General features: G+C 40.3%; 1 protein-coding gene across 3 annotated transcripts in view; it reads left to right on the top strand.

The window, feature by feature from the left end:
• Positions 1-21,271, top strand: part of Col12a1 (collagen type XII alpha 1 chain) — a 111,649-nt gene extending 90,378 nt beyond the window's left edge. For 2 of the 3 annotated variants that reach the window (XM_005073702.4, XM_021229341.2), the window contains 15 exons: positions 1,077-1,226; positions 3,417-3,494; positions 4,374-4,460; positions 5,489-5,542; positions 6,026-6,121; positions 6,772-6,825; positions 7,615-7,668; positions 10,366-10,419; positions 11,699-11,770; positions 14,653-14,688; positions 14,791-14,857; positions 15,723-15,911; positions 16,820-16,888; positions 17,997-18,167; positions 20,290-21,271. In XM_005073702.4, coding sequence (XP_005073759.2) covers positions 1,077-1,226; positions 3,417-3,494; positions 4,374-4,460; positions 5,489-5,542; positions 6,026-6,121; positions 6,772-6,825; positions 7,615-7,668; positions 10,366-10,419; positions 11,699-11,770; positions 14,653-14,688; positions 14,791-14,857; positions 15,723-15,911; positions 16,820-16,888; positions 17,997-18,167; positions 20,290-20,465 — 1,407 coding nt within the window. In that variant the 3' untranslated portion in view covers positions 20,466-21,271. Of the gene's footprint in view, positions 1-1,076; positions 1,227-3,416; positions 3,495-4,373; positions 4,461-5,488; positions 5,543-6,025; positions 6,122-6,771; positions 6,826-7,614; positions 7,669-10,365; positions 10,420-11,698; positions 11,771-14,652; positions 14,689-14,790; positions 14,858-15,722; positions 15,912-16,819; positions 16,889-17,996; positions 18,168-19,115; positions 20,112-20,289 lie in introns of those variants that run through there. The other variant, XM_021229340.2, reaches the window with a different exon arrangement.
• Positions 21,272-21,596: the final 325 nt, after the last annotated feature.

Below are 21,596 nucleotides of genomic sequence, written 5' to 3'. Positions count from 1 at the left end.
AGTTTTGACTTTTAAATAACCCCTGTGAATGTTCAGTTCTGTCCTTGTTCATTTAAGGACTCACAAAAATGTTTGAATTTTTGTTAGATACTAAATATCCTAGAAATGCTTATGTGATGCTCTTGAGTTCAATATTAGTTGACTATCTCACAGATGTTCAAACTTTATTTTTAGCAAGCTATGAATCATTTGTGTATAAAAACATGTAATTCCTATTTATCATAGATGTTATGAGCCAGTGCTTTGGTGGTGACCCCTTGTAAGAAAAATATTTAGTTTTAAAATAAAACTTTAGGAAAATTTCTTATTCTACCTGCTTTAGAGCAGTTAAAACTATTTCTGTTCTTTTTAACTTTCTGTCAAACTTTTCACAGTTATCACCAAATTCTTGCTTACATATTTGTGCTGAGATAGTAGAACCCATGAGCATACCTGAGGCCAATAGTTTCCCACAACTACTCTCTTCCTTGCTTCAACACAAATTCTTCACTAATGTTCTGTATTAATATACTTCCACATGCTCCCCCACCCATATTCAATAGCAGATGCAGCACAATCAACATGTGTTTCTTTCCTTAAATGAATCTTGAGTTCTCTTGACTTCCATGTTTGACTCTAGATAGCGTGCTAGCTCTTACTGTGTCAGAGAGCTATGGGATATACAGCTCATTTGTGAATGGGAGGGTGGACAATTGCCATCAATGGGAGATATCTATAGTTCCTTGGTACAGAGTGAAATATATTAGTGGCTTATTAATCTATGCTCAGACAATTCCTCACAGTTTATGAAGTTCTCTTGTGCACTGTATACTCTCTGGTTGTCTCAATGAGAGCACACAGTGGGAAATTAGGAAATTATGCCCATGTATATGGATGATAGATTCTGAAATGCAGTGAGTGACTAGTACCATTTCATATGACATCATTTGAAACCTGGGTTCTTGGATTTTTAACCCAAGACTCTAGGCTTTGGATGAAAATGGTTTAAGAAACGTTTTATAAAGAATGTGATATATAGTGTACAGAAGTCAGTTTATTTTTTAATAGAAATTTCATAATGGAAATTATCTTTTTAGGTCCATATTGTAGTGACCTCAAAAAGTGTTAAGATTTATATTGACTGCTATGAAATTGTAGAAAAAGACATCAAGGAAGCTGGAAATATCACAACTGATGGCTATGAAATTCTTGGGAAACTTCTTAAAGGAGAGCGAAAATCTGCGACAGTAAGTAATACATTTCAATATTTTTGATGTTTAGTGCCTTGTAGTAAATAAGATTGACACTGTGTTTTCTAAATTTCCCAGCAAATTTTATCTATCTATCTATCTATCTATCTATCTATCTATCTATCTATCTATCTCCCTCAGTGAGTTTTAAACTTTTACATTAGTGAGTTGAAGGTGTGGAAAAATTACACTCAGAGCAATTGCTGCCAAGAGAACATGAAAATGTACTTTTTTTTACTACTGAAATCAAAATAAGATACCCAGGCACCAAGAAACACTATGTAATCTCTTAAAAAAAGGTCATGCTGGAGAGACACAAGGAAAATAACTGCTTACATATCCAGCAAGGTCACTATAGTTCATTTTTAAAAAAATAATTGTTAGCCTGAATTTGTGCAACTGGGACATGAAGCCTCCATAGTCATTAGCTGTGTCTGCCACTTACAGAGAGTTCTGTTTTAGGAACACTGTGGTAGTGCAGCCAACTGACACCCAATTTTAAGTTTCACTGTCTTGGGTTTAAGGAAAGCACATGGCCTCTATTCACGATGTGATCCTGAAATGGACACTTAAGTTTTAAGCTTTCACTATCCCAGGCTCATTAGACATCCTAAAAGTCAACCAACAAACATTGTACTAGAAATTAACAGTTTTGGCTTCTGTTATTATTATTTTTGAATGTCATTATTTTAGTTTTCTTCTGTAGACAGGGTGTTCTTTTTGATTTGAAAGGGAAGGTTTTTATTTTGCTATAATATAGGAACAATTAGTTTAAATTTGTTAGAATTATGATAGACACAACATTTTTATATTTAGAAAAGGTATCATCAAATATTTTTATTCATGTACTCCCCCCCTTTTTTGAGACCCACTGAATTAAACAAGATTGGCTGTGTGACCACAGGTTTGGAACTATCCATTGGTATCTGGTAGACGTAACTGAAGATGGTGGCTTCCTTTGCCCCAGGATTTATCAGTGGCTAATAGCTAATGGGGAGAAGTGGGGCCTCATGAACCCCTTGCTGACCCACCCCCAGTTGACAGTTGACAGACCTAGTGTTGTGCAGGCCCATTACAAGCAACCATATTTACTGTGAGACGAATGTATTGTCTGTGTAATGTTTAGACAACAGCATCTCACAGCTTGTCTCCCTGTCTTCCAGATATTACATTATTTCTATCTGCTATTCTGTAATTTTCCCTGAGCCATAGAGGGAGGGGTGGGGCATAAAAGGTAGGCATATAGGGTGTGGCATAAATATCCTACTCAAGTCTGAGCACGCGCCATCATGTATTCCCAGCACCGTCGGAAGCCATGTATCTCTGCATCCACTGCCATTCACTGTAAAGAGAAACTTCGGATTAAGGCTGGGGATAGTAATTGTCTATAAATATTTAGATGGCAGATTAGTACCATGACAACTTAAGAATTGTATTAAGTTCACCCCTAAGGCCTCAGACCTCCCCAGTCAAGGGTATTTTGACTGGGTTTACAGTTTGAAATCCCTCTCGTGAAGCAGACCTCAGATCCTAGTGGAGAGCAGTTGGCTACTTGTTTGGCATGTTGGTATTGCAGTTTGTGGAGTTGCTACCTGAGTGAGTGTCGGTGTCTGTTCTCCTCCAATAGCCTGTATGTACCTCCTGGCTTGGGGGGGGAGCAATCATCAGATCTTTAAAAGAATGGTTGTGTCTAAACAGCCTTTTGCCTTTTGTCTGAACAGTTCTATCTTCAATTCTAAAAAGACAGAAGGCATGTGCTTCACTGAAATAGTTCAACTGAGGGCCGTAAAAATTATTAGTCTATTTCTAGACAATTTCTAAAGCAAAGATCACCAACTATAGACTAACTTGAAACTTTTTTTCATGGTACCTTTCTACAAAGATACATCTTTAAAGGTCGATTTGAATGTTTGTAGCATTTAAATTAATTTAAACGCAGAAACTAATGTTCTTAAATAAATTATTCCAGCATTTCCTTTCACCAAGTGAATGAGGAATAGGATCTTGGCAGCCTCAGTTCTCATTACTGTCTGTTGCAGGCACATATTTTCTTTCTTCTCCTTACCACGCAAACATACCAGTGCTCTCAGGAGTGTAAACTCCAGACTCTGCCTAAAGTTGGCGAGATTACAATGTTTCAAATGTCTTCCTGCATGCTAAACCGGTATGGCTGTTGGTTGTTTGCAGTTCCAAATCCAGAGCTTTGACATTGTCTGCAGCCCGGTGTGGACCAGCAGAGACAGATGCTGTGACATTCCCTCTAGGGTGAGTAAGTCCTGTCCTGGCTTTACTTGTCCCTAAGAAGAAACCTTTATGATGCACATGGTCTGCAAGAGGAAATAGCACTCATCAGCTTCAGCTGTAGATTGGAGCTCAGGGATGTGCAATGTGTGCGTGCTTTCTAGCTACCACTGCTCAGGCCAAGGCTTACATGACCTTTCGCTAGAAGGGTAGGCATGCACAAGACCATATCTGGAAATTCTCTCAACAACAGCGGGGATGGTCATGCTGAGCCAGTGGATTTGATAAACCTACTTACTACAGACCTCCTATGGCTTAACAGCCTTTTACTGATTAAAAAACATCATTTTTCTGAATTACTAAGGATCTTTTGATTGCAGGAATACATACATACACACATACACACACATACATACATACATACATGTGTGTATGTGTGTGTGCATGTGTTATATATAGGTGGTAATAGTTATAAAGTTCAGGCTTTTGACAAACAAGTAGGAAAATAGGAAAGTAGCATACAGTGGGACACACATGCTGGTTTACAGAATAGGGAAAGCCTTGGAGATCACAGAAAGAAAGGGCTTTGCATTATTTTTTTCTGAATAAAACAGGAGTTGATGTTTAAGATGTATAGATAGTATTTCTATAACAGGGATTAAAATTTTGGGCTAAATACCTGTGGTCCTGCTAGTCTTATTTACTTTACTTTGTTACGTGCAGTTTGCTCAAGCAAAGCACAAAGGATCTGAGCAAATTCTAATGTTAGACCATTTATAAGTAATAAGAACTAGCAGTTATTTCTTCCAGTTGGGAAACAGATTCTCATGTATGCAAATAGGGCTAGTGTCACCCTCCACTCCTCACTAAGTTTATGTACAAATAATGTTTTCAAAATTCCAGAGAGATGAAGCGAAATGCCCTGCTCTTCCGAATGCCTGCACATGTACACAGGACAGCGTTGGACCTCCAGGCCCTCCAGGCCCTGCCGTAAGGAGACCAAAATAGTTATTTATCATTATCATTTAGTTTTGAAAGTTTTTTGGAATAATCACCTGTTTGTCAGTATGGAGGCCATAAAATGTTTTTATCCATTTATGGTTTTGATGATAGAATATGTTAAACTTCCTGTCATCTTTATAATAGATTTTGAGATTTGAAATGAAGTAAATCAAAAAGAAAATTTGGCTATCAAGATGAGTCAGCAGATAAATGTATTTACTGCTTAGCCTAATGACCTGTGTTTTATCCCTGGGACCCACATGGTGGAATAGAAGAACCAAATCCTGCAAGTTGTCCTCTGGCTACCACTCATGTGCTGTGGGATACATATGTAAATGTAATAAGAATTCTTCTTTTTTAAAAAGACAACTTAGTTCTAGCCATGCAGGGAAAACAACATTGTCATCCTTCAAGACTTCTCTCTTAGAAACACAAGTTTGTGCTTCCATCTATAAATTTAAGAGCTTGGAAGTGTCTTATATCTCCTGAAAGTTTCTTGTATGAATGGAATAGGTCCCTGGCTTGGAAATCTGATCAAGAATAGCTTACTTAGAACCTAGAACATATGCACCTGACATAGACGCCCCACGGACATAGCACGTGGAGCATATGCTCTGAGGTCCAGAGAGATTTGGGTATTTTCCTTGAAGAATGGGTAATTCTTTTGATAATTCTCCTTCGAGAATGCAATTCAGACATTTCTCAGATGGCATTTTTCTTTTTATTCAACTGCTGTAAGTACAAGAAGAAGAAACAAAGAATGTGCAAAGTTTTAAAGTTCTATTTTCTTAGCCATGCTGGGGCTCAAACCAGGGCTTTACAGATGCTCGGCAAGTGATTGGCCACAGAGATGTACACCAACAGTGACACAGCAGTTTTACTTTAATATTTTGCAAATAGCTTGGAAATGGTGACCATTTAGGGACTACATTCCTTCCTGAAACACTATTTTTATATGTATGAGTTTCTGTTTTCCTTATGCTTACGCCAAAATGTGTTCTGTTTATGTGTTTTAGGGAGGACCTGGTGCAAAAGGTCCCAGAGGTGAAAGAGGCATCAATGGTGCAGTTGTAAGTACATTTCACACTCCAAATGTTCATTAGTATGTGAAATCCAGTTCTTTAAATTTCCTTGGAGGTCGTATTTGACCTTAGTTCAGTGTACCTCAGGTTACATCATTATCCTTGGTTTCAGACAAAATGAGCAAGTATTGTAGACTAAATCTAAAAAAAATTGAGCTCTTGGGACTCTATAAATGCAACACATAGTATATAATGCTTTTCACTTTACAAAGCCTACTTTTAATAGGACGTTTATCGAAATCCAAGTGTTCTTGTGAATTCATCGCACATTCCACTTTTTAAATGTGTAGTAAAGGGAATGAAAGTGTGTCATCAACACAGTTGTATGCAAGTATATATTTCTAAAATGTTTGTGAAGATTAAGCAGTGATGCTTTCAGGCTATGAAGAGAAAACTTCTGAATGTTCCCACTGGATGGTATTACATCACCTCCCTCCCTTCCCTTCTCTCTCTTTTCCTCGTATATTTTAGGGGCCTCCAGGTCCCCGTGGAGATACAGGCCCTCCAGGCCCTCAGGGTCCTCCAGGCCCCCAGGGACCCAATGGACTTTCCATTCCAGGAGAACAGGTAAGCATAAAAACTTTCTGTAGCAAATGAAATGTTGGGTTAACAATGTGTTTAAATGGAAAGTTCTTGTTTTGAGATGGGGATCTTGAGATCTCTCTGTGGTCAGCATAGGACTTGTACTTTTGATTCTCTTGCCTTAGTCCTCTGGGTAGCTGGGATGAAGGCCCTGAGCCACTAGGACTGGCTTATCTGCAGTATGTTCTATGTGACTGTAAATTAAAATGTTTTCCAGGAGAATGCAAGGCTAGTTATGTCCTCTCTGATGAATGCTATTTTAGATATATAAATGGAATATGCAATGAATAACTGCAGGAAAAATTGTCCTACTTATTTGACCATTCAAAAACTTCCTAAAAGTAATGCATATACTGTTAAACTATATTCTTTCAAAGTAGGTATGTTATCCTATAATTATATAACAGCATCTTATAATATTAAGTAGAAATTACAGAAATTGCTGGAGAAAGTAAGTATTATTATAACAATAATAGACTGGTTTATTCATCTGCCTTAAAAACAGACCTATGTGCTTGTCTCTGAACTTTTACACTGGACTTATGAAGTGATAAAGGCGCATAAGTGACCTATCTCTTCCTTTTAAACTTAGTCTCCATAATGGCTGACAACAGTCTTCTCCCTGTCCACTCTAGGGCCGCCAGGGGATGAAAGGTGATGCAGGAGAGCCAGGGCTTCCTGGCCGAACAGTGAGTTCTCGAAATTACTCCTTTTTACATGTCACGTGCTGTTTGGAAAGTTGTCTTTGCGTGTTGCAAATTTGTTTATTTGCACACACACACACACAGAGACAGAGACAGACAGACAGAGACACAGAGATACTGTGGTGGAGTTAGGTGGCTGGGTGAGATGGGAAGAGCTGGAGGAAGGGAACACACACATACACACAGAGAGAGAGACAGAGAGAGAGAGAGAGAGACAGACAGACAGACAGACAGACAGAGACACAGAGATACTGTGGTGGAGTTAGGTGGGTGGGTGAGATGGGAAGAGCTGGAGGAAGGGCGCACACACATACACACAGAGAGAGACAGAGACAGAGAGAGAGACAGACAGACAGACAGACAGACAGACAGAGACACAGAGATACTGTGGTGGAGTTAGGTGGGTGGGTGCGATGGGAGGAGCTGGAGGAAGGGAAAAGCATGATCAGAACATGATATATAAAAAGAATTTTAATTAAAAAGTGAAAAAAATGGAATAGTGAAGGGTAAGCCTGTATGTATGCTTCACTGGGCTTGATTTCTCACTCTGCTCTAAGTGCTCAAGTGTATACTGTTTAATTCTGATATTGCCTCTGATAGTGCTTTACTGACTGATGTCTATGTGCCTGGTCCTGTGTTTGGCTGTGATCTTCTGTTTCTTTTCAGAGCCCCCACACTTTGCTTCTTTGAAAATATTTTGGAGAATGTTAATAAGCATTTTCTACACAAACAGAATTTCACTGTACACTAATTGTTTTCTCCTTTTTTCTGCAGGGTACTCCAGGATTGCCTGGCCCACCAGGACCAATGGGACCACCAGGAGACAGAGTAAGTTTTGGGCCACACATATGTATTATTAATTATAGAGTCCCCATAGTCCTGTTTGCACGGCTGGAGATGTGGAGTTCACATATCTTGTGGAAGGCTTCAAAATGGTATCAGTGGACCACCCAACATCAGAAGCATCCTGAGTTCTCTTAACAAATAGATGGGACCTTGGGGGAAGTGTTTGAGATTTTAAAGTTGTGTTAGATTCAGGTCCCAGCAAATTTAGAGATGCTAGAATTGCTCAAAGCCCACAAATCTTCCAGCTTTTCAGCATTTTATCATTTAAACAACAGCATGCAGGTTGTCTGCACTCTATCAGTCAGGCTAAACTGCGACCATCAACCTTCTCTGGAAGGGTTCGTGCTGTACCTGCTGTTAGTAACTATGTGATTTGCTAACCTTAACATTTGTAAGTAATCTCTGATAAGGAGATGTCACTCAGTGGGAGTAATGGTTCACCAAGATAACTCAAAATGTGGGTGATGTGATCCTGAGCTCTGTTTCCATGCTTCTGTTTACAACTGGAAGAAAAAGACATGTCAAGGAGCAAGCCCTAGACCCTGATAAAGACTTTGGAGACTGTACTGACGTACATGTTCTTCGGCTTCTTTTGAGACTGTCACTTTGGGTAGTATTGTAGAAGTTTTATTTTATGATGAGGAACAACAGTGAGAATACAAAGATAACATCTTAGCCTTCCCAAAACAACAAAAACCCAAAAAATCTGAGTATGGCCACTGAGAAAGGGACAGTAGGCCGAACTGCTGCTGAGGGTTGGCTGTACACATAACGACCCACCCCAGTATGTGCTTCAGATGGAGATGGTGGGGTCCTGAGGTTGACTTCCCAGGCACAGTCAATCAGGAGCCGCTACTGTCATCTCTGCACCCAGAAAGATGAGGGTTGGGAGGATCTGTGCATTTCCTATCTGAAATGCTAATCTGTTTCCATCATCGTGGTGAGTCTATTTTGCTCTCCCGGGATGAAAACGAGGGATAGTTTTAAGAACCTATTCCCTCCTTCCACAGCTCTACTCGCCTGCCTATTACTTAGTAAATTGCCAATGAGGCTAAGCGGATGTATACAGAGGGAGAAGGCGATAAGTACTTTTAGACAGTGTGAGAGACTGAGGGTATGGGGATCTTGGCTGACAAAAAAAGAAAGTAACAGGAACTCAGAGATGGGAGTAAGAGGAACGTGAAGCCAAGGATTAAGGTTTCATAGGAGCAGCAGGACATGTGACTGTCTTGGATGATTCTGAAAGGAAAAACAACCGAAGAACCCTAGGCACTTGTATCTAATAGGTATATTTATATAAAAATGATCGTTAGTCTCTTCTAACACCATTAACTGGATGAGCATAACAGCTGCCTGCTTGCAGCAAGAAGTGAAACTAAAAGTTGAAGCTCAGTGGTCTGCAGGTAGCTCAAGATAACCCCCCTCCTTTAAGGACTCTCATATTAAATCCCCCTCATCCAAAATTTAGGTATGTTTCTTCAAAGTCCCAAGCATGACTACATTATTGAAAATATGATACTAAAAAATGAGAAGCTGGATATATTTAGATGGAAGAAATGCCATTCTGACAGTCTCAGCAAAGCTACTGGAACATTTTTGTTTCTTAAGTGGCTCTCAGAAGTAATGTTGGTTTTGTATCAGATGGACTCAAAGTCTGGTTTGTGTTAAGCAGGCCTAGCTCCTTCAGAAAGCAGCCTGAAAGTTTATCCCTTGGAGTATGGGGTTGGATATAAGCATTTCTAAAACTCCTTTAAATGAAACCCTCTAAGTTTTTGCTGTTGTGAAGTCAGTAGACTAAGAAATATGGACAGTGAATGATTACAGACAAAATGATCACTTTTTTCATGTTTATTTTCGAAATCAGGCTGGCCAGGAACTCACAGCAATCCTCCTGTCTCAGCCTCCCAAATGCTGAAATTACAGGCATGGAGCTTCCATGCCTGGTACTGATCTTTCTTATTCTCTGCAGAAAATGGGACAAAAATCATTTCTGACAGAGGAATGCAGCAAACATAAACAGCAAACTGACTCAGAAGTCCTCGGCTGGATTTCAGGGATCTGCTCTTGGGAATGAAAGCTGACTAGGTAGCAGGGTGACTCACTCCAGGCAGAGGTCATTTGGCACTGTACAGAGAGGACGAGCTCATCAGTATGGACAAGAGAGCCAAAGGGCAGTCCCGCAGGGAGGTGCACCCTGCCCTTTCCTTAATGCTCACCCTGACACAGATTGGCCCTGCTGATGAACGGAGGGAGTTTAATGCTGGTTATGAGGATGGGAAAACTTCATTTGCTCTTGGGGTGTAGGGCAGTTAATACAGTGTTGCCCCTTTCAGAGAGCAACTGCTTAGTAGACAGAGTCAATCTGTCTTCACCCTTTTTACATTCTTACAGAAGTCAAAAACAGAATCTGCCTTCCTTGAAAACGATTAAGTTGGCATTTAAAATGGTTTTACTTGTAACTACACAAATGAATGTGCTAATTACTCAATAAAAGTGTAATATATTACAATTAGTTGTTTTGACAGGCTGGTTTTCATGTTGAAAGCGTACCTACCAAACACCAAATTGGACTCGATCCTTCTTATGACTCTTTCGCCCATAACGATCTATTTAGCATCGTTTCACTTGTTCACGTCCATTTCCTTCCTAATCTGCATTTGTGACTTTATTCTTACACAGGGTTTCACTGGCAAAGATGGTGCAATGGGACCGAGAGGGCCCCCCGGGCCACCGGTAAGAACCGAGTGGGTTACACTGTCTCCTCCTGGTCTCCAGTCTCCTTTTCCTTTGATCCCATTCTGCTGGTGAGAAACCTGATTTGAGTTACCCTCCATCTGTGCTGTGGGGTGTATTATTATGTAAGCTGTTTTTATAAATCAAAATGTGCTCGAGAAAGCATGTGTCAAAATACAGATGCTTAACCAAGTTATGTTTGAGAAATATCTCAGACTGACTAGGCCACCAGCTGGTTAGTCTCATGATTTTCCTCTGTATTGAGTGATTACGTTCAGGACCTCAGGAGTTCCCTTCTGAATCTTGAGCTTGTAACATTTAAATGTTAAGGACATTATTAATGAGCAATCATCAATGATTCTGGGGAAGTAGGTTGTATCTGCAACTTAATCAAAGATCTTCTTATGATTTGTGAAGAAGATACTGAAGATATGAGATTCTGAAACTTCTTAGAGTAGAACTGCCCATAGGTGAGGTCACAGTGAGATGGGGACAGGGGCTGTGCCCCTGTCTTTATGGCAGGATTTGGAGATTCCAGAACATATGTTTAAACAATTTTATTATTTATTTTTTATACATGTTTTTAGGTTTAAATATTAAACCTAAGTATTTACTGCAGAGCTCAATTTTTTGCATAAATCAACAGAGAGCCATTTTATAAAATCTTATTCCATTTAACAGAAATTTTAGGCTTTAGAATATGCAGTACTGGATATTATATTATAAATACATGTGTGACAGAAATGCCCGAAAGTTGACTTAAAAGCAACAAGGAGAAATTCTTGTGGTTTTGGTGGGTTGTAGAGTGCTGATGGGATGGAGAGACTTGGAGCCTGGTGAATGCCCCTGAGAAAGAAGTGATTTCTAGACTCCTCTACAGACACCAGAAGTGTGGCCAAACTATGATAAACCCAGCCACTTTTTAAATTCTACTCTAGCCAAAGTTTCCATTCCTGTCTTTTGGGGCTCCTATTTTTATTTTTGTTTCAGAAATAAAACTATAGAAATAGGAGTTTCCTTTGTGAAAAATTTCTGGGGTTCTAGTCTAGAAATGTGAAGCTGGCTATACGTGTGCATGTATTTTTCCACTGGTCTCAGACTGAAATTCCAAGACCCCCCCCCACGCCATGTTGATTTAAGATGTGACTGTCCTCATCCTTACCATGTAATGATATTCTGCTTCTTTTACAAGTCTTTAAACCTGGCTACAGTTCTTTAGTTACTGTGGCTAGGATTTTGCCCTCGTCATAACCTTCCCTTTCTTGGTCTGTGACTGTAGGGAACCCCAGGCTCTCCAGGAGTCACAGGGCCAAGTGGGAAGCCAGGAAAACCTGGAGACCATGGCAGACCAGTAAGTAGATGCCTTGCATTTCTACAGACTTCTATCCTCTTGTGGGAGGAGATAATGAGAACTCCAAGGCTTGTGCATAGTTAGGTTATCTCAGCCATAAGTGTGTTTGGAGCCTCTGCTGAAACAACGATAAACCCATGGATATGACTTGGGAATAGTTCTAAAGACTTTTTCCCCTGCTGGGTTGCTATAATTTCCTGGGATGAAAATTGTGGTCCTTGGGTTTCTTTAAAAGGAAGAAGGGATTATGAGCCAAGACACATATTTCTGCACTGTATAAACACTCAGAGCTTCAGAGCTGGGTCAGCAAAATCATTCTTTTTATTTATAAATGGTATGCTGTTTAAGACATAAAAATACATGATCAGAGTGCAGAGCGGCTACCTCTTCAGTTTAGGAGTGTTAACCCTTTAGCAGACAGCACTACCCAGCTGCATAATTTGTTTCTTGCTCCATAGCTGAGGATGCTGGAGCATCAGACCATTGTTAAAAGTACTTATTAGGTCCTGCTAGCCATGCAAACATAAGTACCTAAGTTTGAATCTCCAGAACACTTACAAAAGCTGGACATGTTGTGTGGGTATCTGCTATCCTAGTGTTCCCACAGAGAGATGAGAGGAAGAAATGGGAGTACCCCTGGAAGTGCTCAGGCAAGGTATCTGAAATCCACAGTGGAAGAAAAAAAAGCAAAGAGACTTTGTTTCAAATAGTGTGGAATTTGAGGATGAACACCCAAGGCTGTCCTCAGACATCCACATGTGTGCAACAGCTTATGTATACCCAGATGCCCTCACCACACTTGTGAATGTGCAAACAGAATTATTTACTAGGCTAAGTGGTGTAGTGCTTGCCTACAATGTGCAAGGCTGTGGGCTCAACACTTAGTACAAGCAAATAAATAAGAAGCCAAACTTTAGTTGGTCATTTTACTTTTTCTAATGTAGTCCTTTCTCAATTTATATCTGATTTAGCTCTGTCTCATTCCTGTGTTTAGTTAGAAATAAGGCAATAGAGGTATACCTATCATGTACTTTCAAATTAGCACCTTCCAGCAGAATTTGGAGTTTCTAAAATACAAATATTTGAAGTGACTATTGAGCTTCATACCCTTCATGGTTAATTTTGCATTAGTTATGAGGCTCAAAAATTTTCCATGGCTTTTACTTGAGATGTGATTGCCAGGAGCTGGTAGTAAAGATGCTCCTACAAGATCATGGACAAGATGACAGGGAAAATATTCCCGTGAACTCTTAACGGTATGATTGTCTAAGCAAGACTGCATAATGCATGCCAACATGTATGGGGGAGAGATCACAAGACCTCACGCCTAGATGAAGAACTAAGGGCAGTTAATGTCTGCTGAGAGAGGGGAACTTAGTTTTCTTTAGATATGACATCCTGATAGGTTATCTAATCCCAAGTGGTCATCCCTAAATTAACTCAGTAGGGTGTGTGTGTGTGTGTGTGTGTGTGTGTGTGTGTGTGTGTGCGTGTGTAATAATTGAGAGGGGGTACATGATCTGGAAGGGTAGTTATGACATACATATGATGCTCATGTATCAATTTCTCAAAAATTTTAACAAGAAATCTATAGAGTAGGAATAAATTGAAAAAGTAAATCAGAAACATTTTGAACGAGCAAGAGATAAAAAAATAACAACTACAGTTTGCACAAAGCTCCATATTCAAGATTATGTAAATTCCACAAAAATGTAATACTTTTGGCAATGAGAAAGCCAAGCACACGTTTTTCTTACAGTAATTATAATTCACTATGCATTTATTTGGACCTCATTTCTCAGAGCAAAGAAATGAGACCATCTAATTAAAAAAATACTATCTGGCATCTGTATTGAGAATAGGCTATTAAGAGCAAAAGCAGAAAGTATAGAGGTCAATTAAGAGGAACTTGGAATGGTTACGCTAAGCCTTGATTTGAACTACAGTGGTTTCCATGGGAACAGTACAAGTTGGTTTGGCTGGAATAGTATTCGGACATCAGATTTGTCAATGAGTTGGATGTTCCCTCTGTAACAGCAGTTGGCAGTTTGGGAAGATACTACTGAAAGATAGGAAGTTCCTGTCTTCAAAGGATCTCTCCTGGACAGTGAGGGGCTTCTGACTTCATCATACTTCTGAGTATGATAAAGATTATGTGGTTGTTTGGATGTGCGGCTGATTAAGAAGGAGAAGCACCTGTTTCTCCTTCACCCAAAGCACAAAGAGTAACCGAAGGAAGAGTGAGCTACATCTTTATCTAGGGAGCTGACAGAGAGCCCACTAGCTCTTACCAGAAATGAATGGCTGTGAAACTTTTTGGTGTCCCACAATAAACAGTTGAGCCAAGTAACCATGGTAACTTAAAGAGTGATAGCTCGAGTGCAGTTTGGGTTCAAGTGCAAATATTTCAGTTGCAAGCCTACGTGGTGAATGGTACATAGATTTTGTAATTGTTCTAAAAGTCACATATGAACAAGACTTTGGAAGGTGCCTATTTGGCGAGGGATTAGATTATTTTTACAGAAAAGAAAAATTTTGCTGGCTCATCACACAATAGACTGCCCTCTCTATTGCCATTTCTGTCCATGTATCGTTTTAGATCAGTGGTTCTCAACCTTTCCAATGCTGCACCATTTTAACACAGTTCCTCATATTGTGGTGATCTCTAACCACAAAATTATTTTCATTGCTGCTTCATAAAGTAAATTTGCTACTGTTATGAATCATAATGTATCATAATCATATCTGCATTTTCTGGTGTTCTTAGGTGACCCCTGTGAAAGGGTCATTTGACTTCCTTAGGGGTCATGACCAACAGATTGAGAACTGCTGTTTAAGGTCTTATCTTCCTGTTTCTAAAGTATGAAATTCATGTGTTTCAGGGTCAATCTGGATTAAAAGGAGAAAAAGGTGATAGGGTATGTATTTTTAAAATTTAACTTAATTTTATTTCAAGCATTAAAATCTGGCATCTGAAATTTAGAAATAATATTTTAATTTTTTAAAATTGAATTCCCCAGGGAGACATTGCTTCTCAGAACATGATGCGAGCAGTTGCAAGACAAGTCTGCGAACAACTAATAAGTGGTAATTTATAGTTTAGCATCTGAGTGGCTTTTAAATAGTCCTGGGAAGAATAAAGAACTTTATTCACAGAGTGACCAGAGATGTTTCAAACTCATACAGCTCTGTAATTGAAGACAGAGTGCAGGCTTGCTGTGAACTCGGAGCTCGCCCTTCATGCATGAAGTCATAGTGCAGGCTAGCCATGAACTTGGGGCTCTCCCTTCATGCCTGAAGACAGAGTGTAGGCTTGCTGTGAACTTGGGGCTCTCCCATTATGCCTGAAGTCAGAGTGCAGGCTAGCCGTGAACTCGGAGCTCTCCCTCTGAAGTTTAGCCAGTGCTTCTCACAGCATAATCCTGAGGAACACATCCCTTAATATTGCCTAATTTGTTTGTTAGAAATGAGAGTTCCTTGACCTTGTTCTAAACCCAGTGAATTATTGTGCTTAGAAATGAGACCCAGAAATAATACATTTTTCAATGTAAACTTAAAAAGTTCTCATTTGTGCTAGAACCCAGGCGTCATTGCCTTAGGTACCTAGAAAGATGACACGCTGTCCTAATTTCCAAAGGGTTCTCTTTTGAGTGGCGTTGCTCAGCACACTGAAAAGCAGTGTTTCAGAGCCTCACCACACTTTGGTAACTCTTACATTCACAATAAAGCTTATGGTTTGAGTTGAGCACTTTGTGAAAATGGCCATTGATCAAAAGTCATTTTATACTGGGTGTCTGATGTGTCTCATTTTTATTGTTGGTACTGGTTAGAACACACCCTGGAGAGAAGGAAGGGAGGAGATGGGTTTCCTTAGATGCTAAGAGAAAGTTTCACTTCCCAGTCTCGCCCCTCCCTTCCTGGGTTTCTTTCTAACAAGTCTTTCTATGTACAGGCCAGATGAGCAGATTCAATCAGATGCTGAATCAGATTCCAAATGACTACCACTCAAATCGCAACCAGCCTGGCCCACCAGGACCCCCAGGGCCCCCTGGCAGTGCTGGAGCGAGAGGAGAACCAGGGCCTGGGGGGCGACCAGGATTTCCTGGCACACCAGGGATGCAGGGATCCCCTGGTGAACGAGGTAAGTCTTTCTGGCTTTACACAGAGACAAGGGGGAAGCTTGCATGTTCCGGAACTGGGGCAGTTGGAAACATTTGGAAGGCAGAATTTGGCAAGCCACTTCAGTGTTTTTTGGACCGTTCAGACAAGCTGTCTGGGAGCCACCTTGCCCTCTAGTAATTTGCAGGTCACAGGTCTGTATCCCGGTGATAGGGGTGTGGGAAAACAGATACTGTTTTCAGCGGGTCTTGGTAGAGACCTTTCTATCCACTGATTTTTCTTGTGGCTCTAGTAGGAAGTAGCGTCTTGGCAGAAGGACTCAGGCCTCACATCTGACTAAGGGTTGTGACTGTGGCAAGAACAGAGCAGCAACCGAGGACATTAAGCAGCCCATGGTTTAGGTCCAAATTCTTTCTGTTCCTTCATTCAAGGCCTGGCACTGGTTCTAGGATATTTGTTTGACTTTAATTTCATGGTAGATAAATGAAATTGAAAGGGGGGGGGGAAGAGAAAAAAATTCTTTTTTTCCTGCTTCCAGATGTTTCAGGACATTGAATGCCAGTTTAAGAGTTATGTAACTCTGCTATCTGATGGTGTCAATGCTGTGCACACAACTCCTAAAGTCTACCTGAAGGGCCTTCTCTAAGATCCCTGTTTTTAATTACTATTTGACAATATATTAGGCATATTTGCATCCTTCAAATAATTCCCCTCTGACTTTCAGCCAGATTTGTTTCTTGGCCATGAATCTGGAGTTACACAAATGTCTAGAAAGAATTTGGCTTAAGGAGTGAACTTCTGGGAAAAATTAGGTTCTGTTTTCACTACGGAAATGAGTTGCTTGAATTATTATTATTTAAGATGAAAAATCGTGTTTCCAGATAAAAATTTCCCATGCTTTTCTTTTTCCTTTTTTCCTTCTTTTTGTAGGTTTGCCTGGAGAGAAAGGTGAAAGGGGCATTGGGTCTCCAGGACCCCGAGGGCCGCCTGGACCCCCAGGTAGGTTTGTTAGGACATCAGACTGGGAAAGCCCGTGAAGTGTGAGAGGAAATGTCTTAGCATCACCTTTATGCCAATATGGCGGCCTTTTAGCAAGAAGTTGGGTTTGGATGCTCTCTTTGTGGAAGAACATGCTCTGGCAGGTGTCTGTCACAGCTTCAGTATCTGAAAGCGTGACTGTCCCTGACCTAAAGAAGGGTTACTTTCTTTCCGAGGGACTTTCTGTGTGGTGTCCCTCCCACCCCTTTGGTGGTGTTGTCTTGTTTTTGTCTGCTTTATACCCTCCAAATACTGTTGTTGTTTTTTTTCTAATATTTTTCAATATGGAATTATTAGAGTGAGGAAAATTAAAAGTCTTGACACAAAATTTCATTTACATTTCCTCATGTCCAGTTGTTTTGACTAGGGTGAAAATGAATTTTTTCTTTTATTTAAAGATTAAAAAATCCTGTCAGTCTGAATATCGATTTTCTATCATCTAATTATTTGTGTGTGTGCATGTGTGTGTATTCCATGATGTACATATAGAGGACATCTTGTAGGATTTGGTTCTCTTTTCCCACCATGGGTCCTGGGGATTGAACTGGCTTTCAGGCTTGGCAGCAAGCACTTTTCCTTACCAAGCCATCTTGTTGCCCTACACTTTTCTTTTCTTTATGAGGTTTATGGATCTTTGCATCCAACGCCAGCCCTGTGGTTAAATCTTTACATTTACATTAATCATAACTAAGTGCCACTTTATCCAGAACAAATGTTACTTGCTTCACATGTACTGAAGATGTGGACTAGATACTCACTTGGCTGCCTGATGCAACCATTCCAGACATCCTTGTCCCGGTGTGAATGGGGACAAACAAGAGACTTCACAGATAATTTTAGCTTGGCTTAATTCTTGCTAAATCAGCTTTCCTTAAATGAAATTGCTACAGTAATGGATTGCTAGCATGATTTCATCACAGGACAGTTCTTTCGTTCATACTGGGAATTTCTTATGCACTTGTTTTCTTATTATGCCCTAGTGAATGGCATTCTAATCTCAAGTTAGTGGAGATGTCAGTCACGTGCGTATTGGAGACTGCCTCAGGTGTTTGTTTTAACTTCACACTAGGTCCACAAGGAGAATCCAGAACGGGCCCACCAGGGTCCACAGGCTCAAGAGGCCCTCCTGGTCCCCCTGGTCGTCCTGGAAACTCAGGTATCCGGGGACCCCCAGGTCCTCCTGGATATTGCGATTCATCCCAATGTGCCAGCATCCCATACAATGGGCAAGGCTATCCAGGTATGTCATTGCCATCATGAAGACCTCAATTCCTCATAAATAAAGAGCCCTAGAATTGAAGGAAGACAGAGTTAAGGATTTTGTAGAGATGTCAACATTTTCAGTTGTGTATTTTGAGTATACCACAGTATTGTTGTCTTCTAAAGCACAGGACACCTTTCACTCTTAGGATTTAAGTAATCACTTTCCCTTGCTACATTTCTGGATTTATCAAACCACATCATAAACCGCTCTGAAACTTTCCTGGGAGTTAAGTAAATGCTATCATTTCATGAGGTTATTTTTTCCCCTAAAGGAATAGAAAAACAAAAAAAATAAATACAGTTATAAAACGCATAAAATATATATGGAAAGTATTTTGGGAATCTAATTTACACGTGATAGCACAGTACAGACAACTGAAATAATTCACCGTCTTGTGCCAGCCATAGAATTGATGCTTATCAAATATGGAACTTAAATCTTTTCTAGGGTTGTTAATGGAATTCTAGTGTTGCCCAGTTGTAGGCAGCAGGAGTCTCTTGTGCCTAACATTGGGGATGTGAGGTTTGGGAGGTGTGTTGGTCTGGTGACTGTCCATTAGTGCCTCCTCATGCATCTTGCAAGTTTAAAAATGATACTGCTGTTTGATATGGTATGCTACTAGCAAATAGTGCATGAGTAGTTGAATATCTAAATATCTATATATCTATATATTTATGTGCATAATCTTAATTATCAAAAGTAATAAGAAATTCAAATGGGCAGTCCCATGTAACCTATTCATAAGATTATTCTTTAATTTTTTGTAAAACAAGTTTAAATTATTACCTCCTCATGGCATATGTGAACTGAAAATATATGGATATATACATATACTTTAACATTTACATAGATGGATGTGTAAATATATATATAGTTTGCGTAGTAATTCGACTTTTAAAAACTATCATCTCTGACCTGTTTCAGGTTCCGGCTAACACATTTTCTAAGTCTCCAGTGCTGCTTACAGTTTGAATACATGAAAATCCTGTTTCTGAGATGTTTGCGCACGTGCTTATTAGAAAATGAGTCTGTATGGAAATCTCACCGCAGATATGGTTAACGAACTGGGTCGGCATCATACAGGAGGGTGGAGACTCGATACTAACTCGAATGATACAAAAACAGTGGTGTCAGCCCGATGCTTTTCAGCAGTAATGTAGAAAACCGTCTTAAAAAGTACAAACCCAGCCATGAGGAGCCTTGGCTGTGAAGGACGTGCCTAATAAGCTACTAACCAGCAGAGATACGCCATGTCACAAAAGACAATTAACCTGGTCAAAGAGAAATGTCCTATGTAAATAATAAACTAATTGTGGCTTGTACATGATATGGATGGGAACCTATCCACTAAAAAGTTTTGTAACAACTCAACAGTCTGCTTCTGCAACCAAAGCCTGCTGGCTGCTTGCTCGTCTCTGCAGTAATAACAGCGAATAGATCTGCTCCCCTCTTGCTTGCTGGCAGTGTGTCTGAGTACGGCGCATGCGTGAATTCAGGGCATGTGACTTCTCAGTTTTCCGCGTGTGTACTCTCATTTTGTTTCTGTTTTTTTTTTTTAACTGCAATTTTGCAAACCCAAGTTTAAAAATCACCATTCCTTCCTGTTTGGATGTGGTTACAGGTGTTTCTCACCCGTTGACTGTAAGTCTGTCTGTGTGAGACACAGTCACAGGAGACAGTGGACTGTATATACCCTGGTGACAGCTCCTTTCCATCCGAGTTCAGTTTCTAGACACCAGTACTCTGAGCTGTTCTTTGACGTGAGGGGTTTGAAGTCATGAACAGTTATTTAGGGGTTTGCCAGAAATCCTACCTAAGTAACCGTGTTTACAGGTCTCAGCCCAATTTCTGATCCTTCCCAGGTTTTGTCCATTGATTGTATTTACTGCTGGGTCTTTGAAGGTGTTCCCCTCTCTCCCATTTGATTACCAAATTCTCTCCGCACATGTGCACATGGAAATAATTGGACCACTATAACACATCTGTTTATGGTTGTGAGATTAAGACTGGAGTGCTGTCACCTCAGGTGACGACTTACCCTTTGCTTTGCGTATGTGCCTTCCAAGTCATGCCATAACTGTAATGTTGAATCGGACAGAGCCCTATGTGCCCGAGGGTGGGGCCTACCTGCCTGATCGTGAGCCCTTCATCGTGCCTGTGGAGCCTGAGAGGACAGCAGAGTATGAGGAAGACTACGGTGCAGACGAGCCTGAACGGGAGCATCCTGACCACATGCGTTGGCGGCGCGCCCTGCGCCCAGGCTTTGGGCAGTGAACCTGAGACCGCAGGTTCATCGAGGTGGGAGGTGCTGGGATTCTCATTCACAGGTCAGGCAGGGCAGCATACATCTTTTCTGTGATGTTTTCTTCGCGTTGCTTCATCCACGCGTGCTCTTTTCTGACTGTAGGGAACCTTGTTTCTCCAGGCAGCCTAGCTCGCACCAGTCTGTAGACATCCATGCCTTTGCTGTTCAAATGCTTGCAACAACACACGCTGTTCACAGAAGCTGCAAGGAAAGACACGCCCAGGGTGGGCTGTGACAGCCAGATTTCTAGGTTCAACAGTATGCCCTGGAAGCCAGTGCAGCTACGTATTCGGAAAGAGCCTTGATATTTCTCAGTACTAATCTGCGATTCAGTCACATCTAAAATCAAAATGGAGGGGAGCACCAACTCACTCCAGTGTCTCACCCTTTTCCCCCCTTCCTTCTGTTATGCATTAGGGCGCAGAATCTTAAGTCTCTTAACAACTACAGACCTTGTGCCACGTAGCTGAAGTTATTGTATCAACTGGATACTGTTCCATATCGCCGTAGATGTCCTTGTTTTGACACACTAACATTTATGCCAAATTGCAGATTACTCTGCAGAAATGGAATTGCATGTTTGTGTTGTATATTTAGAATGAACTTTTTGCAAAACATGTTTCTTAGTTATCAAAGCAGTTGGAAATGTCTTCAAGACTATGAACATAGAATTGCTGCTTTTATATTTTAACTGCAGATTGTGAATTTCACTGCCTTATATTATTTATTTCTGAAACAAAAGAGGCATTTTTCAATAAAACTACTGAAAATTTGACACTGCATATTCTTTTTCTTTGAAAGGCCCTTTGGGATGCTCAAGCGGTCGTTACAACAAACAAATTCATATCCTTGGATACGGTTACAAATTTCACTAGTACTTTTAAGTTATGATAAATAACTTTAGATTTTTTAATGCTATGGTGAAGTAATAGAAGAGAGTGGTGAGAGCCTTAAAAATCCGACAAATTCCAACGGTTTTATTAGGAATGTAGATGATGTGTGGGTTGTTGGAAAAATAATGAGGTATCCTAGGAGACCCCAAACAACCAAATAATCTACAACCCACACGATCTTGTATGCATTTAATTACTTTCCTATAC

Source organism: Mesocricetus auratus, unplaced genomic scaffold (assembly GCF_017639785.1).
Source record: "Mesocricetus auratus isolate SY011 unplaced genomic scaffold, BCM_Maur_2.0 Super-Scaffold_100691, whole genome shotgun sequence".
Classification (NCBI taxonomy): Eukaryota; Metazoa; Chordata; class Mammalia; order Rodentia; family Cricetidae; genus Mesocricetus; species Mesocricetus auratus.
This window is presented reverse-complemented; position numbering and strand designations above follow the sequence as displayed.